This window comes from Aotus nancymaae, unplaced genomic scaffold (assembly GCF_030222135.1).
Source record: "Aotus nancymaae isolate 86718 unplaced genomic scaffold, 86718_ANA_hifiasm-v0.15.2.pri h1tg000041l, whole genome shotgun sequence".
Taxonomy (NCBI): domain Eukaryota; kingdom Metazoa; phylum Chordata; class Mammalia; order Primates; family Aotidae; genus Aotus; species Aotus nancymaae.
In genome coordinates this window covers 43,904,793-43,923,325 of record NW_026988455.1, presented here as the reverse complement: position 1 = coordinate 43,923,325, position 18,533 = coordinate 43,904,793, and the positions used below count along the sequence as shown (strand labels likewise).

General features: G+C 42.8%; 1 protein-coding gene across 6 annotated transcripts in view; it reads left to right on the top strand.

Annotated features, from left to right (window-relative positions):
- PIP5K1B (phosphatidylinositol-4-phosphate 5-kinase type 1 beta) overlaps positions 1-18,533 on the top strand; it is a 351,464-nt gene that overhangs the window by 317,567 nt on the left and 15,364 nt on the right. For all 6 annotated transcript variants that reach the window (XM_064361684.1, XM_064361689.1, XM_064361686.1 and 3 more), the window contains one exon: positions 1,581-1,698. In XM_064361684.1, the coding sequence (XP_064217754.1) occupies positions 1,581-1,698 (118 nt within the window). The remainder of the gene's footprint in view (positions 1-1,580; positions 1,699-18,533) is intronic.

Sequence of the window (18,533 nt, the reverse complement as noted above, 5' to 3'; positions counted from 1 at the left end):
ATACAATATAGAATTATGTGCAGTTCCCAGACTCAGGAAGGACAGAGATTCTAGTGTCCTCAGTGCCCTCCTGATCAGCTTGGAGGCTTAGACAGGAACCTGAGGATGACTTTAGATGGGGAGTTTTCAGAAGAGGTGAATTCTGATCTAAACCTGGAAGGGGTCACAGAGGAAGGGGAGAGATGAAGCCCACCTTCAACAGCCCTGCCCGCAGCTGTACCGCCCAGGGAAGACCATAGGCTCCTTTTGGTTCCCGCCACACAGCCAGTGCCCAGCCTTCTGCAGCTCTCCCAACACCAATAGCATACTCTTCTCCCATTTCTTTCAAATACTTTGCTGCTGCAAAACCTTCCCATGGCAAATTTCCACAAGTTAAAAACATAACTTTGATTTTAATGGAGAAAAATATTGTATATCCATGAGCCCCTAAATTAATACCCAATTTAAACACTGTAAAAATGGACCAGGCCAGGCTTATGTCTGTAATCCCAGCACTTTGGGAGGCCGAGGCAGATGGATCACTTGAGGTCAGGAGTTCGAGACCAGCCTTGCCAACATGGTGAAACCCTGTCTCTACTAAAAATACAGAAATTAGCTGAGCATGGTGGTGCACACCTATGATCCCAGCTACTCAGGAGCTTGAGGCAGGAGAATCACTGGAACCCGGTAGGCGGAGGTTGCAGTGAACTGAGATTGCATCACTGCACTCCAGCCTGGGCAACACAGCAAGACTCCATCTCAAAAAAAAAAAGGGCCTGTGACTTCAACAGTTAACACTGGTTATATCACAACAAAACCAGGATGGCTTCTCTTCAAATGACTCTCCAATATACTGTCTACCCTGCATCCCTTTGGCTTTGGTATTGTCATAGTTACTAAGGTATGCTCCAGCTCTCCTCACAGAGCATACAGCATGATGTTCTGTGTTTATGTGGTTCATTGTTACTCCAAGTGTGGTCCTTGAACCAGCAGGGTGAACATTACCTGGGAACTTGTCAGAAATGCAAATCCATGGGCTCCATGCCAAACTCATTGGCTCAGAAGCTTTATGGAAGGAGCCCAAGAAATTGCATTCTAACCAGCCCTCCAGGGGATTCTGAGGCACATGTAAGTTTGAGAACCACTGATGTAATTGAAAAAGAAAAAAAAGAGTAAGAAGAAGAAAAAAAAAAGAAATCATCAATACTAATGATGCACAAGGTTATCCTTCGTAAACTAGAATAATATAAATACTGTAAATTAAAGCGGCAAGAACTAATCATTCAAAGTCAAGGATAATTAATGAGCCCCTAGATTCACAGCCTCCCACCACTCACAAGGCATAGGATCCACAAATCCTCTCTCCAGAATGCAATGAGGTGTCTCACATGCTAGCAGGCAGACAAAATGCACTTCTAGTAAAACCGAGTTCTTTCAACTCAGGTGACCGTGTCTCTAGGTATAGCCATATTTCCTTCAAATTCTCCAAATTTTTCATCCCAAAAAGCTGCCCACGTCACCCTCTTCAGCCACATCTTTGGAGGTGTCTTTATATTTTGTTCCAGAGGCCCCATGCTCATTACTCATCTTTATTTTTTCAGCAAAGGGTTACCTTCCAGTTCAACATTTACCTTGGAAGAGGGGACCATCTACTTGACGACTGAGCCCAACACTCTGGAAGTGCAGGATGACAATGCTTCTGTGCTTGACGTCTATTTAGTAAGTAACTTTTTAGTTTCCTGTTTTCCCCTTCTGGTTTGTAAATGGATCCAGGCCATGGCTTACACAAGAACAAGTTCTATAAAACCAGGTATGCTTGGGTTTTAAAAGAAATGATGGCACCCTGTCACTTCTGCAAATGGTGCTTTTTCTATAAGTAATGTTTTCCCACAGTTCATTACACAAAAGAGTATCTAGGTCAATATGAAATCACCATGTATAACAAGAGAACAAAATCCCTAACATTGAGGTAAAGTAGGGCTCCGGGTGTTATTCCCAACCAGGTAATGTTTTCCTTTGATTGAGCCGTGCTCCCTGATGTTTGAATCTTCTGCGTTTGGCGTTGCTCCCTTGGTAAGTTAGGAGGCCAAAAGGTGGAGAATAGGGTCATGGGAAGAACCCAAATTCAGTGCCAGAGAATCTTGACTGACTCTGTCCTCAGTTGTCACCAACCAGCTGTGTGATGTAGGCAGGATTCTTTCTGACTGCCTGTCCTTATCATGTCCGCCCTGCCTTCCTTACAAGGCTGCTGTGAGGATCATGAGTGACCCTTTAGTGCCTGTCAAATTAGCTATATTGGCTTAATCGAACTGTTAGGTAATGCCTAGAAAGATACTGTAATGAGCTACACTGTAAAAGAGTATTTTCTGTGCCAGGTACATCTCACATGTATGCTATGTCTTTGCACACCTGCACAGCATTACATAAAACGGGAAGTATTGATTTGGAATTTTCTGGGTTTTTTTTTTAAGTTTTGCTAAACCTGAGCCAATACTCTGTGTCACTCCTGGTGTACAAGCATGACTTCAGGAATCAGCACCGAGTGGTGCATGTGTCACAGCAGCCCCTTGAGCCTGCATTTTATGCTTTTCCATATCCCTGACCTAGCACCATAATTCCTCAAGAGTACTCTGCAGGGCATCAGTCACCTAAGATGCTACACCTAGCTCTTCTGGAATAGTATTCAAAGTCCTCGCCAGGAGTGGTGGCTCCTGTCTCTATCCCAGCACTTTAGGAGGCCGAGGCAGCAAATCACATGAGGTCAAGAGTTCAAGACCAGCCTAACCACGATTGTGAAACCCTGTCTCTACTAAAAATAGGAAAATCATCCGGGCATGGTGGTGCATGTCTGTAGTCCCAGCTACTTCCCAGGCTGAGGCAGGAGAATCACTTGAACCTGGGAGGTGGAAGTTGTAATGAGCCAAGATTGCACCATTGCACTCCCACCTGGGCCACAGAGCCAGATCCTGCCTAAAAAAAAAAAAAAAAAAAAAAAACCAAGCCCTCCAGGCCCTGCATGGTCTGGTCTCCCCTGCCTCTCCAACCTGCCCCCTCCCTGGGTCTCTCTCTTTCTTGCTGATGCTATTCTAGCCACACTGGCCTCCTTGGAGTTCCTCCCACAGACCAAGCAATCTCTGCCTCGGAACTTTTGCATTTGCCATTCCTGTCTGTGTGTTCTTTTACACCCATCCCATGCTCCCTCACTTCCTTCAGGTCTCAGCCCAAGTACCTCTTTCTCAGACAGGCTTTTCTTGACCCCCCTACATAAACTAGTAGGTCTCCCACCAACCATTGTAAAAAGATTTTTTTCTCTGAATATCCTGGTTGTTGCATAAACACATTTTTTTGCACTGAGCAATGCTCCTGCCTACCATTGCCTCCACTTTAAAAAAACAAGTTATAGCACATCACAAAATTTTTACAGAAAAGTAGATCCACTCCCAACCAAGAAAAGAGGGAATTAAATAGAGAAAAAAATGTATTTTTGTTCCCATGTTGGATTCACCTGGAACTAGAAATCAGGAAAGCCTTTCAGAAAGAAACTAAGTAAAATCTTATCTTCATGAACTAAGGATTCATGCCACTTTCATTGTCTTTACAAAAACTAGATTTTCACCAATCAGGTAGGTACATTATTCCTGAGTGAGCCGAAACTCAAATTCAGCTCCATATGCTGTCCTGCCTAAACATGAAACCAGGAGGCACCCTGTTGTTTTTATTGACCATAGATATAAGTCTCACCTGCATCTCACTGGAATCATGTGTCTGACAACAGTGAGAGAAGGATGCAGAAAGGAAGGAATAAGGGGGTTTTTGTTGAGAATATTTTTTGTAAAGTTCTTTCACTGTTTTTTCCTGATTATTATTATTTTTTTTTATTGCATTTTGGGTTTTCGGGTACATGTGAAGAACATGCAAGATTGTTGCCTAGGTACATACGTGGCGGTGTGATTTGCTGCCTTCCTCCCCTTCACCTATATGTGGCATTTCTCCCCATACTATCTCTCCCCAACTCCCCACCCCCCGCTGTCCCCCCCTACTTCCCCCAACAGACCCCAGTGTATAGTGCTCCCCTCCCTGTGTCCATGTGTTCCCATTGTTCAACACCCGCCTATGAGTGAGAACATGCGGTGTTTGATTTTGTTTTCTTGTGTCAGTTTGCTGAGAATGATGGTTTCCAGGTTCATCCATGTCCCTACAAAGGACGTGAACTCATCGTTTTTGGTGGCTGCATAATATTCCATGGTGTATATGTGCCACATTTTCCCTGTCCACTCTATCATCGATGGGCATTTGGGTTGGTTCCAGGTCTTTGCTGTTGTAAACTGTGCTGCAATGAACATTCATGTGCATGTGTCCTTATAGTAGAACGAATTATAATCCTTTGGATATATACCAGTAATGGGATTACTGGGTCAAATGGAATTTCTATTTCTAGATCCGTGAAGAATCACCACACTGTCTTCCACAATGCTTGAACTAATTTACACTCCCACCAACAGTGTAAAAGTGTTCCTATTTCTCCACATCCTCTCCAGCATCTGTCTCCAGATTTTTTAATGATTGCCGTTCTAACTGGAGTAAGATGGTATCTCAATGTAGTTTTGATTTGCATTTCTCTAATGACCAGTGATGATGAGCATTTTTTCATATGTTTGTTGGCCTCATATATGTCTTCTTTTGTAAAGTATCTGTTAATATCATTTTGAATGGGCTTGTTTGTTTTTTTCTTGTAAATCTGTTTTAGTTCATTGTAAATTGTGGATATCAGCCCTTTGTCAGATGGGTAAGCTGCAAAATTTTTTTCCCATTCTGTTGGTTGCCGATTCACTCTAATGACTGTTTCTTTTGCCGTGCAGAAGCTTTGGAGTTTGATTAGGTCCCATTTGTCTATTTTGGCTTTTGTTGCCATGCTTTTGGTATTTTGGTCATGAAGTCCTTCCCTATGCCTATGTCCTGAATGGTTCTGCCTAGGTTTTCTTCTATGGTTTTTATAGTGTTAGATCTTATGTTTAAGTCTTTAATCCATCTGGAGTTAATTTTAGTGTAAGGTGTCAGGAAGGGGTCCAGTTTCTGCTTTCTGCACATGGCTAGCCAGTTTTTCCAACACCACTTATTAAACAGGGAATCCTTTCCCCATTGCTTGTTTTTGTCAGGTTTGTCAAAGATTGGATGGTTGTAGATATGTTGTGTTGCCTCTGAGGCCTCTGTTCTGTTCCATTGGTCTATATCTGTGTTTTGGTACCAGTACCATGCTGTTTTGATTACTGTAGCCTTGTAATATAGTTTGATGTCCGGTAGTGTCATGCCTCCCGCCTAGTTCTTTTTGCTTAAGATTGACTTGGCTATGTGGGCTCTCTTTTGGTTCCATATGAAGTTAAAGGTGGTTTTTTCCAGTTCTGTGAAGAAGGTCATTGGTAGCTTGATGGGGATAGCGTTGAATCTGTAAATTACTTTGGGCAGTATGGCCATTTTCACGATATTGATTCTTCCTAACCATGAACATGGAATGTTTCTCCATCTGTTTGTGTCCTCTCTTATATCGTTGAGCAGTGGTTTGTAGTTCTCCTTGAAGAGGTCCTTTACGTTCCTTGTTAGTTGTATTCCTAGGTATTTTATTCTCTTTGTAGCAATTGTGAATGGTAGTTCATTCTTGATTTGGCTCTCTTTTTTTTTTTTTTTTTTTTTTTTTTTTTTTTTTTTTTTTGAGACGGAGTTTCGCTCTTGATACCCAGGCTGGAGCGCAATGGCGCGATCTCGGCTCACCGCAATCTCCGCCTCCCGGGTTCAGGCAATTCTCCTGCCTCAGCCTCCTGAGTAGCTGGGATTACAGGCACGCGCCACCGTGCCCAGCTAATTTTTTGTATTAGTAGAGACGGGGTTTCACCATGTTGACCAGGATGGTCTCGATCTCTTGACCTCGTGATCCACCCGCCTCGGCCTCCCAAAGTGCTGGGATTACAGGCTTGAGCCACCGCGCCCGGCCGATTTGGCTCTCTTTAAGTCTGTTATTGGTGTATAGGAACGCTTGTGATTTTTGCACATTGATTTTGTATCCTGAGACTTTGTGGAAGTTACTTATCAGTTTCAGGAGATTTTGGGCTGAGATGATGGGGTCTTCTAGATATACAATCATGTCATCTGCAAATAGAGATAATTTGACGTCCTCTTTTCCTAATTGAACACGCTTTATTTCTTTTTCTTGCCTGATTGCTCTGGCTAGAACTTCCAGTACTATATTGAATAGGAGTGGTGAGAGAGGGCATCCTTGTCTAGTGCCAGATTTCAAAGGGAATGGTTCCAGTTTTTGCCCATTCAGTATGATATTGGCTGTTGGCTTGTCATAAATAGCTTTTATTATTTTGAGATACGTGCCATCAGTACCTAGTTTATTGAGGGTTTTTAGCATAAAGGGCTGTTGAATTTGTCGAAGGCCTTCTCTGCATCAATTGAGATAATCATGTGGTTTTTGTCTTTGGTTCTGTTTATGTGGTGAATTACATTTATAGACTTGCGTATGTTGAACCAGCCTTGCATCCCCGGGATGAATCCTACTTGATCATGATGGATAAGCTTTTTGATGTGCTGTTGCAATCGGCTTGCCAGTATTTTATTGAAGATTTTTGTATCTATGTTCATCATGGATATTGGCCTGTACTTTTCTTTTCTTGTTGAGTGTCTGCCAGGTTTTGGTATCAGGATGATGTTGGTCTCATAAAATGATTTGGGAAGGATTCCCTCTTTTGGATAGTTTCAGAAGGAATGGTACCAGTTCCTCGTTGTATGTCTGGTAGAATTCGGCTGTGAACCCATCTGGACCTGGGCTTTTTTTGGGTGGTAGGCTCTTAATTGCTGCCTCGACTTCAGACCTTGTTATTGGTCTATTCAAGGTTTTGACTTCTTCCTGGTTTAGGCTTCGGAGGAGGCAACTGTCCAGGAATTTATCCATTTCTTCCAGGTTTTCTAGTTTATGTGCACAGAGTTGTTTGTAATAATCTCTGATGATGGTTTGAATTTCTGTGGAATCTGTGGTGATATCCTCTTTGTCATTTTTTATTGCATCTATTTGGTTATTCTCTCTTTTCTTTTTTATTAATCTGGCTAGTGGTCTATTTTGTTGATCTTTTCAAAAAACCAGCTCCTGGATTTATTGATTTTTTGAAGGGTTTTTCGTGTCTCTGTCTCCTTCAGTTCTGCTCTGATCTTAGTTATTTCTTGTCTTCTGCTAGCTTTTGAGTTTTTTTGATCTTGCTCCTCTAGCTCTTTCAATTTTGACAACAGGGTGTCAATTTTAGATCTCTCCTTGCTTCTAATGTGGGCACTTATTGCTATATATTTTCCTCTAGAGACTGCTTTAAATGTATCCCAGAGATTCTGGTATGTGGTGTCTTCGTTCTCGTTGGTTTTGAAGAACATCTTTATTTCTGCCTTCATTTCATTGTTTATCCAGTCAACATTCAAGAGAAAGTTGTTCAGTTTCCATGAAGCTGTGCGGTTCTGGGTTGGTTTCTGAATTCTGAGCTCTAAGTTGATTGCACTGTGGTCTGAGAGACTGTTTGTTATGGTTTCCGTTCTTTTGCATTTGCTGAGGAGTGATTTACTTCCAATTATGTGGTCAATTTTAGAGTAGGTGCGATGTGGTGCTGAGAAGAATGTATATTCTGTGGATTTGGGGTGGAGATTTCTGCAAATGTCTATTAGGTTTGCTTGTTCCAGGTCTGAGTTCAAGTCCTGGATATCCTTGTTAATTTTCTGTCTCGTTGATCTGTCTAATATTGACAATGGTGTGTTAAAGTCTCCCACTATTATTGTGTGGGAGTCTAAGTCTCTTTGTAAGTCATTAAGAACTTGCTGTATGTATCTGGGTCCTCCTGTATTAGGTGCATATATATTTAGGTTCATTAGCTTTTCTTGTTGCATTGATCCTTTTGCCATTATGTAATGTCCTTCTTTGTCTCTTTTGATCTTTGTTGCTTTAAAGTCTATTTTATCAGAGATGAGAATTGCAACTCCTGCTTTTTTTTTGCTCTCCATTTGCTTGGTAAATCTTCCTCCATCCCTTTATTTTGAGCCTTTGTGTATCCTTGCATGTGAGATGGGTTTCCTGGATACAGCACACTGATGGGTTTTGGCTTTTTATCCAATTTGCCAGTCTGTGTCTTTTGATTGGGGCATTTAGTCCATTTACGTTTAGGGTTAATATTGTTATGTGTGAATTTGATACTGCCATTTTGAGGCTAGCCGGCTGTTTTGCCCATTGGTTGATGCAGATTCTTCATTATGTTGATGCTCTTTACCATTTGGTATGTTTTTGGAGTGGCTGGTACTGGTTGTTCTTTTCTGTGTGTAGTGCCTCTTTCAGGAGCTCTTGTAAAGCAGGTCTGGTGGTGATGAAATCTCTGAGTACTTGCTTGTTCACAAAGGATTTTATTTTTCCTTCACTTACGAAGCTTAGTTTGGCTGGATATGAAATTCTGGGTTGAAAGTTCTTTTCATTAAGGATGTTGAATATCGGCCCCCCCACTCTCTTCTGGCTTGTAGGGTTTCTGCTGAGAGATCTGCTGTGAGTCTGATGGGCTTCCCTTTGTGGGTAACCTCACTTTTCTCTCTGGCTGCGCTTAGCATTTTCTCCTTCATTTCAACCCTGGTGAATCTGACAATTATGTGCCTTGGGGTTGCTCTTCTAGAGGAATATCTTTGTGGTGTTCTCTGTATTTCCTGGACTTGAATATTGGCCTGCCTTGCTAGGTTGGGGAAGTTTTCCTGGATAATATGCTGAAGAGTATTTTCCAGCTTGGATTCATTCTTTTCGTCACATTCAGGTACACCTATCAAATGTAGATTAGGTCTTTTCACATAGTCCCATAATTCTTGTTGACTTTGTTCATTCCTTTTTACCCTGTTTTCTCTAATCTTGCCTTCTCGTTTTATTTCATTGAGTTGATCTTCAACCTCTGATATCCTTTCTTCTGCTTGGTCAATTCGGCTGTTGAAACTTGTGCATGCTTTGCTTAGTTCTCGTGTTGTGTTTTTCAGCTCCATCAATTCACTTATATTCCTCTCTAAGTTGTCCATTCTCGTTATCATTTCGTCAAGTCTTTTTTCAAGGTTCTTAGTTTCTTTGCATTGGGTTAGAACATGTTCTTTTAGCTCATGGAAGTTTCTTATTACCCACTTTCTGAAGGCTGATTCTGTCATTTCATCACACTCATTCTCCATCCAGTCTTGTTCCCTTGCTGGTGAGGAGTTGTGATCCCTTGTAGGAGGAGAGGTGTTCTGGTTTCAGGTGTTTTCATCCTTTTTGTGCTGGTCTCTTCCCATCTTTGTGGATTTATCCACCTGTCGACTTTGTAGTTGTTGACTTTCTGATTGGGTCTCTGAGTGGCCGTCCTGTTTGTTGATGATGACGTTATTCCTGTTTCTTAGTTTTCCTTTTAACTGTCTGGCCTCTCTGCTGTAGGACTGCTGAGGTCCACTCCTGGCTCTGATTGCCTGGGGATCACTTGCAGCAGCTGCCGAACAGTAAAGGTTGCTACTAATTTCTTCTGCTTTGTCCCTGAAGGATACCTGCCAAATGTCAGTCTGAGCTCTCCTTTATGAAGTGACTCTTTGGATATATGGGGGTCAGGGAGCTGCTTGAGGAAACAGTCTGTTCTTTATAGTAGCTCAAGTGCTGAGCTGTGAGCCCCGTTGTTCATTCAGAGCTGCTCGGCGGGAAGTTTAAGTCTGCAGCAGCAGAACTCATAAACCCCTTTTTTTCCCCAGGTGTTCTGTCCCAGGGAGTTAGGGCTTTATGAATTTCCGCTGTGATGCTGCCTGTTTTTTTTTTCTTCAGGGCTGCCCTGCCCACAAGGAGGCAGCCTAGTCACTCTCAGCCTGCAGAGGCTTAGCTGAGCTGCTGTGGGCTCTGCCCAGCTGCCGTGTGAACTTCCCTGCAGTCCTGTCTATATGGGTGTAGTTAGAACTGCCTCAGAAACGGTGGCCCACCTCTGTAATGGCGGACTCTCTCTGTAATGACGGGTTGCCTTGGCAATGGCGGGTTGCCTTGGCAACTGCAGGCTGCCTCCGTAATGGCGGATGCCCCTCCCCCACAGAGTTGGACTGTCCCGGGTTCAGCTGTGCTTGCTGTGAAAGTCTCAACCCAGAGCATTTCCAATTGCTGTTTCTTTGTTTTTGTTTTTGTTTTTGTGGGGGTGGGACCAGCCGGGCCTGATCACCTGGCTCCCTGCCTTAGAGCCTTTTGCTTTTTAGTTGAATGGTCGACTCTCTACCAGGTGACCTGGTCTCCTGTTGAATAGTCCCCGGGATCTGTAAGATTTCCCATGCAGCGACCCACTGCACTGGCTGAAACCACGGCTCTGAGCTTCATGGCAGTTTTTTGCCTGGGAATCTCCTGGCCTGGCTCCGTTTCAGCTCCCCTTGCTGGCTAAGAGGGGACACAGTCTCATTTAGTCTGCACTGGGAACTGCTGCACCAGGGCGCAGGCAAAACAGCCGCGCCAGCTAAAACAGCCGCGCTGGTGACCCATGGGGCTCCTCTGCCTGGGAATCTCCTGGTCTGTGGGAAGCAAAAATCCATTTGGAAATGCGGCGTCCACTCACCCTCTGCGCTTTCACTCGGACCTGCAATCCTGAGCTCCTCCTAACCGGCCATCTTGGATGTCTCCCTCCTGATTATATTTTAATGTTCCAGTGAATCAGTTCTCAGACCTTTTCATACCAGGATCCCTTTAAACTCTTACAAATTATTGAGAATTCTGAAGAGTGTTTTGGTATCTAGGTTATATTTATCAATATTTTGTGTTTTCAAAACTAAAATAGAATTTTTTTGTTGTTTTTTTTGAGACAGGGTCTTGCTCCGTTGCTCAGGCTGGAGTGCAGTGGCGTGATCTCAGCTCACTGCAATGTCTGCCTCCCAGGTTCAAATGATTTTCATGCCTTACAACCTCCTGAGTAGCTGGGACTACAGGTGCATACCAACCACACCCAGCTAATTTTTGTGGGTTTTTTTTGTAGTGACGGGGTTTCACATGTCACCCAGGCTGGTCTCAAACTCCTGGACTCAAGCAGTCTGCTCACTTTGCCTCCCAAAGTGCTGGGATTATAGGAGTGAGCCACTCCATCTAGCCAAAATTGTTTAAATATTCATTACTTTAAAATAGTAATCTATTATATGTTAATTTAAATAACATTTTTATGAATATTATATTTTCCAAAACAAAAATAAATTTTGTGAGAGGGTGGCATTATTTTATATTTCTGTAAATCCCTAATATCTGGCTTAATAGAAGAAAAAGGATTCTCACATCTGTTACTGTATTATTCTTGATATGTATGACACATTATTTCATTTCTAGAAAGTTCCATTGTACATCCATGAAAGGGAATGAGAATAAAAGGCAAATAACATCTTAGTATTATTGGGAAAATAATTTGACCTTCTAGACCCCCAGAAATGACCCCTACAGAGTTTTTCTCGTATTTTAACTTTTAGTCTCTTCACCTGTTAACGAAATGAGACAAATTAATTACAGAGAAGTAGGTGCCTGGAGTCTATGCTGGTCTCTGCCTCTCGTTAATTATTGACCTTGAATTCAGTCACCCTCTTTGGGCCTCAGTTTTCTCATCTATGAAATGAATTATTAAATTAAGTTCATTCTAAATTACAAGAAGCTATAGAAATAAGATTTTCTAAGGTGGGAGGATTGCTTGAGGCCAGGAGTTTGAGACCAGTCCAGGCAACCCAGTGAGACCTCATCTCTACAAAAATTAAAAAAGAAAAAAAAAAATTAGTTAGGCTTGGTGTGTGCTGTAGTCCCAGCTACTTGCAAGGCTGAGGCTGGAGGATCCCTCAGGCCCAGGAGTCTGAGGTTGCAGTGAGCCATGATTTCATCACTGCACCCTAGGCTAGGCAACAGAGTAGGACCTTGTCTTTAAAAAAAATTTTTTTAAACAAGGTTTCTAAAGTAGCTACTGTTGTTTCTCCAAATTTTGCTGTTTCATCACCTCCTGTTCCATAAACTTACTTTCACATTCTTTAAATTATATGGCAATACATCTAGAAAGTCCTGCACCATTAACTTCTAATTCCAGAACGTGTTCTCACGCTGAAGATTTTTATTTTTTGTTTTGCATGCTCTTCCAGATCAGAAAGGGTATGGCTCATTGCTCTTTCTTCAGTATTTTCATTTGCATCTGCATTATGAAAAGCAAATGGAGGCTAGGCACGGTGGCTCATGCCTATAATCCCAGCACTTTTTGGGAGGCCAAGGTGGATGGATCACCTAAGGTCGGGAGTTTGAGACCAGCCTGACCAACGTGGAAAAACCCCACCTCTACTAAAAATACAAAATTAGCCAGGCATGGTGGCACATGGCTATAATCCCAGCTACTTGGGAGGCTGAGGCAGGAGAATCACTTGAACCTGGGAAGCAAAGGTTGCAGTCAGCCAAGATCGCACCATTGCACTCCAGCCTGGGCAACAGAGCAAAACTCCGTCTCAAAAAAAGAAAGAAAGAAAGAAAGAAAAGGCAGATAGAAAAGAAAAACACAAAAGGAAGACCAGTCTTGCCTTTGCATTGTCTCTTTTTTCCTTTTGACATAATCTGAATGCTCTGAATCACAGCCATCTTTACTTGAAGGACAGTTGGAAGCTTCTCTGGTGACCTTGGTTTAGTATTGTCACCAAATGTGGTCAGATTTCTCTTGTAATGCTTCCTCTCCTTTAAGATAGCATTTCTCTATTAGGAGTTGTTGTAGCCTAATCCGCTAGTGCTTTTATTTGTACAGTAATGTATAACACCATTTACCTTTGTGTCAAAATACATAGGTTTACACCCAAATGATGTATGCCCACCAGATAACACATGAAATGTCCTTTTAAGGATTCTCCCACACATTATGTGCATGTGCATTAGGCCAGCTCTCCTGTTTTTTCCTGTGTCTCCACGTGAAATTATAAAGGATGAGTGAGCTGAGAAGGCAGCTAATTGTTCCATCATCCTTATTGAGACATTTAGTTCAGATTTTATGTACCCAGTTATTCTGCATGGCTTTTTAAAGGCCATTCACCTTCACACTGTAGAGTTCCAAGCTATTTGACTCATTTGCAAATATTCAAATCAAGGGAGGTATTTTCTAAGATGATTTTATCCAATGACCAAAGATGTGTTTTTCATTGAATTTTGAGTTGATGACACAGATTAGGGTATTTAAAAGAATACACAGAGATGAGCAGGCTGTATTGATTTAAAATGGGCAATCATGCAGTCTTCATAATAGAGCAAGATTCTACTTTGTAAATAGTCCCAGATATTCTAAGGCACCGGATGCTGTCACAGTGGCTGTTATTTCCGTTTCTAAGGCAGCTTCTTTGCCTGATGTAGAATGCAATTTGGTGTTAATGGAAAGAGGAAGAACCAACAAACAGCCATTTCTGCTGAAAAGTGTATTGGGAGAGAATATCCTTTTATGACTAGCTGGGAATGGCTGGGTAAGTGGGAGATAATAGGATTGCTTTTTTAATAATACAGAAGTGGGAAAGATGGCTGCCACAAAACTGTGACTTTCTTGCTCCAACTATTCAGACCCAAGATTATGCCCTTACACTTTCCATATTGACATCCTCTCAATAACGTGTACTTACATCCAGTTTTGCTTCTCTGCCAAATGGCTGTTTGAAGTACAAAAATAGCTGTGGGCAAAGGAGAAGAAACAGTTAAATCATTTTTTAGCCATGCCAGTATTGGAGATTATCGCACTGATGGGCAGCTGTTTGACAGCTTGATCATTTAATGTGTTTTCAGGGTAGTTAATAATACTCTTTGATCACGGGAAGAAGGGTGGCAGAGAAGTGAAAATGATTGAATTAACAGCTTACCATACTATTATGTATGGAAAAAGCCTGAGAAGGAGAAGAAAAACACTTTAAATTAGGTCACGGGGGTCTTAGAAAATTCAGTGGAACTTTCTTGGCAAGAGAAACTGCCTTTCTGGATTTGAATCCCTTGGTGTTGAGGTTAATGACTTATATCAGGTCTCTTTAATCATTCCTTGTTACAGCCAGCATCGACTACTATAAGAGATGTTTATTTGAAACAGTGGCATTTCTGTTGCTTCTCGGGAGAGAGCTAGATCCCCCACCAACCAAAGATGCTGCTCGGGTTTTTGGTAGATTTTAGTGAGAGCAGAGTAGGAAGCAGAAAAGGCAAACACCACCTTTGGCATAGAAGTCATTTGACCAGAAGGGCCTTTCCTTCCACCATGTGATCACATTGTTGAAAAATGAAGAGATTTTGGAAAAGGTAAAATAGAGCCCTTGTTCCCAGAAATTCTTGGCCCCTTAAGTTATTGACAAATAATATTTCTAAGACATGTGGAAGAGCTGAAAAAATGGACCCTCCATTACCAAAGTCTCAATGCACCTACGAGTTATTCCCATTCTTGAAATAAAAGTGACGCAAGCTTCAAATTAATGAGGCAAGCTGTCAGTCTAGATTAGGAGGTCACTCATAGGATTTAAAAAAAAAACAAACAGCATTAAACTGCTGTTTAAGGATTAGCGCAGGGAATTGGAGTTGGAGTTACAAAGGCATACTGGCTTTCCAGTCAAATTAGGCTCAGAGTTAGCAATTGAACGACAGTTTGCAGGGCTGTGGTAGCTGTTGTTGTTGTTGTTATGTCCTAGCTTTACAGTGAATCTTGGCCTGCAGGCCAGCTTGATTTCTACTTTTTTTTTTTTTTTTTTTTTTTTGAGACAGACAGGATATCTCTCTGCTGCCCAGGCTGGAGTGCAGTGATGCAGTCTTGGCTCACTGCAGCCTCCTCCTGGATTCAAGCAATTCTCCTGCCTCAGCCTCCCAAGTAGCTAGGACTACAGACTTACACCCCCATGCCTGGCTAGTTTTTGTATTTTGTTTTGTAGAGATGGGGTTTCCTGTGTCCTCGGTGGACAGAAAAAAAAAGAAAGAAAAAAAAGAGATGGGGTTTCCACACGTTGGCCAGGCTGGCCTCGAATTAGACTTCAAGTGATCCCCCTGCCTTGGCCTCCCAAAGTGCTGGGATTACAGGCGTGAGGCACCGCACCCAGCTGATTTCCACTTTCTTAAAAGCTAGTTCTGCTCTTGAGTTTGCTTGGGTCTCTTATTATTATACATCCAGGCCCTCCACGGTTGCCCCTCATGTTTTATTCTTTTCCTCGTAAGACTGGCCTCTCTTGCCTTATCCCTCTAGACTCTTCCTAGTGCTTCTCTTATGGTTTCTATTTTTGTCTTCCTTGTCAGAGAAAGCCAGTGTTTGCTGGTCTCTAGAGACTTTCCAACTCTTGGGAATAGTGTTGGAGGAAGAACAGTCTCTAATGCTGTGAACTTGGGGTCTGCGAGGCCCTGAGCTTGCAGGAAACAAACAAACAGCATACTTAGAAGGAACCAGATTAGAACAAAGGAGAATTTTTGGGAAAACAAGCTTAGATCACACCCATGGACCTAGTAAACAGGACTGTCCTTATTTATGCTGTTTCCCCTCCTGGGCTCTGAGATAGATAGAATGGAAAGTGCTTAAGGACTGTTCAGTTTATTGAAAATAAAGTCCCCCAAGTATGATGAACGCATGATTAGGAATAGGCAGCTGAGGGCCTGGCCTCCCGTTGGTCTGTTCCTGCCTATGCTGGTTTCCAAGGGCTGCCATCCAAAATGACCATGGACAGAAATAATTGTCTCACAGTTCTAGAGGCCAGATGTCTGAAATCAAGATGTCACTAGTGCCATCCTTCTTCTGAAGGCTCCAGGGGAGGATCCTTCCCTGCCTCTTTCAGCCTCTGGTGGCTCCACATGCCCCTTGGTCCTGTGATCTGCATCACTCTCATCTCTGCCGCCATGTTCACATGGCCTTCTCCCCTGTGACTTTCTGTGCCTGTGTGTGGCTTCTCTTCTTACAAGGATATCAGTCACTGGATTTAGGGCTCACCCTAATCCAGTATGACCTATTCTTAACTAATTACATCTGCAAAGACCCTGTTTATTTCCAAAAAAGGTTATATTTTGAGACTCCAAATGGATAAGAATATTGGGGGGACACAGTTCAACCCACCCAATGCCTTGCCTGGGGACCTGTGAATTAACTTCTCCTTAACACACATGGCCTCATTTTCCCATTCACTTCCCTTCTCCCTGGCTAAGTCACTGTGAGGTTGGGTAGATGTTTCCAAATTATTTTGTATTCCCCACAAAAGAGTAGCAGGTAAATGACTATATGAACAGACTCAGTCATCTGTTGGGGACATAATCTGTGTTCAAAGCAAAAACCCTGGGGGTGGACTGAGGCATTGGTATTTGTTAAAGCTCTACACACATCCAGGGCTAATATCCCCTGAGCTTGTTGACAAGGTCCTTCAGCTCTGCACATCCTGGAATTCTTGAATGCTAATGTAAGGGAGAACATGTGACTCCCCTGGCAAGATAGCTAGCCCCTTAGCATCAAGTGCACGTGCCTCTAACGTAGAATTAAAGCCTAGGAAGCTTCTACACTCTCGTTTATGAACTGGGCTTGCAACTGAGTTCCTGCTTTCAGGAAGCCCTCTACTGCCACCTACTGGCAATCAAGGTGGGGAAGGAGTGATGAAGCCCCTTGAGTTGAAACATAATGAAAAGCAAGTGTGCCTTTCTATTGAGTTCCCACTCCTTGTACTTTTTATTGTAGCCTCTCAGCGTCATACGTGCAAGTTCAGCAGGGGGCATGTCCTTCAGACGTCAAAGGCAGTGCACTCTGACAGGCCCAGCTCCACTACCTTTCAAGTTGGACTGGAGGCTACAATTATAAGGCAGTGCAAAAATGAAGGTGCTACCCTCCCTCAGGTTCAAGCGTGCCTTCCTCATCCATCATCACTTGAGCTTTTCTGAAAGGGCCCCTTGGCAAATTGAGGATTACAAACAGAAAATGCATCTTTCTACTGCCTAGGCAGCAATTTTAATGATGTGTCAACAAATAAATATGGGGTAGAGAAAGCCTTTTCTTCACCTTCAGTCTTCAAAGGTCCTGGCCTGCAGCCACCGACCTTCCAGGTGATTGATTGTGGCTTTTGAAGTAACTTTAACAGAGAATAGAATTAAATATAATAGGATGCAAATAGGGTTTTTTTTTAAGACTTCCTAAATCCCGGTGATGGCTAATTTATTAGTTTTCTAGAGCTGCTGTGACAAAGTACCCCACATTTTGTGGCTTAAACAGAAATTTCTTATCATTCTGGAGGCCAGAAGTTCAAAATCAAGGTGTTGGCAGGGTGGGTTCCTTCTGAGGGCCATGAGGTAAGGATGTGTTCCAGCCTCTCTCTCTGGTTTGTAGGTGGCCCTCATCTCCCTGTGTCTTCATACCACGTCTTCCCTCTGTACATGTCTGTACCCGACATTCCCCTTTCTATAAGAAGGACACCAGTCATACTGAATTAGGGCCCAACCTGTGGCCTCATTTTAATTTGATATTGATTACCTCTATAAAGACCTTGTCTCCAAATAAGGTCACATTCTGTGGTGATGACAGTTAGGACTTTTAACATAGAAATTTTAAGGGAACACAATTTAGCTCATAATAGCTACTTGATTTTGTAAAGAAAAATGCAACCAAGGTAAGTGCTGAGATAGAAAAGGCTTGATGGGGGTGCAACCTTTTTTTGAGACGGAATCTCCCTCTGTTACCCAGGCTGGAGTGCAGTGGACAATCTTGGCTCACTGCAACCTCCACCTCCTGGGTTAAAGTGACTCTTAGCCTCAGCCTCCTGAGTAGCTCGGATTACAGGCGCATGCCACCACACCTGGCTAATTTATATATATATATTTTAGTAAAGACAGGGTTTCACCATGTGGGCCAGGCTGTCTCGAACTCCTGACCTCAGGTGATCCACCCACCTCAGCCTCCCAAAGTGCTGGGATTACAGGTGTGAGCCATTGCACCCAGCCTGGGTGTGCAACTTCTAATTTCCACCCTCCAGGTCTTGGTAGAGGGCCTCTGGTTAATTCCTTCCTGTGGGTGAGAGAGAAGCCAGTGGCCTCATCCTCAGGCAGTGCTCCTTTCAAATGAAATGAGAATCATATTCCTCCCCCAACATTTTCCAAACGTAGCAGAAGCAGGGGTCAGAGTGGATTCTGTTGCAGCAACAGGTCTATGTGATGTATTAGATGATAAGGTGTACTAGTCCATTTTCACACTGCTATAAAGAACTACCCAAGACTGGGTAATTAATAAAGGAAAGGGGATTCATTAGCTCACAGTTCTACATGAATGGGGAGGCCTCAGGAAACTTATAATCATGGTGGAAGGTAAAGGGGAAGCCAGGCACATGTTACATGGCAGCAGGAGAGAAAGAGAAGTGGCAATCACCAGATATTTATCAAACAACCAGATATCATAACTCTGTCACTAGAACAGCAAGAACTTGACTCAATCACCTCCCATCAGACCACTCCCCCAACACATGGGGATTACAATTCGACATGAGATTTGCTTAGGGACACAGAGCCAAACCGTGTCATGAGGTAACCACTCAGATTTACAGTTAGTTAGCAG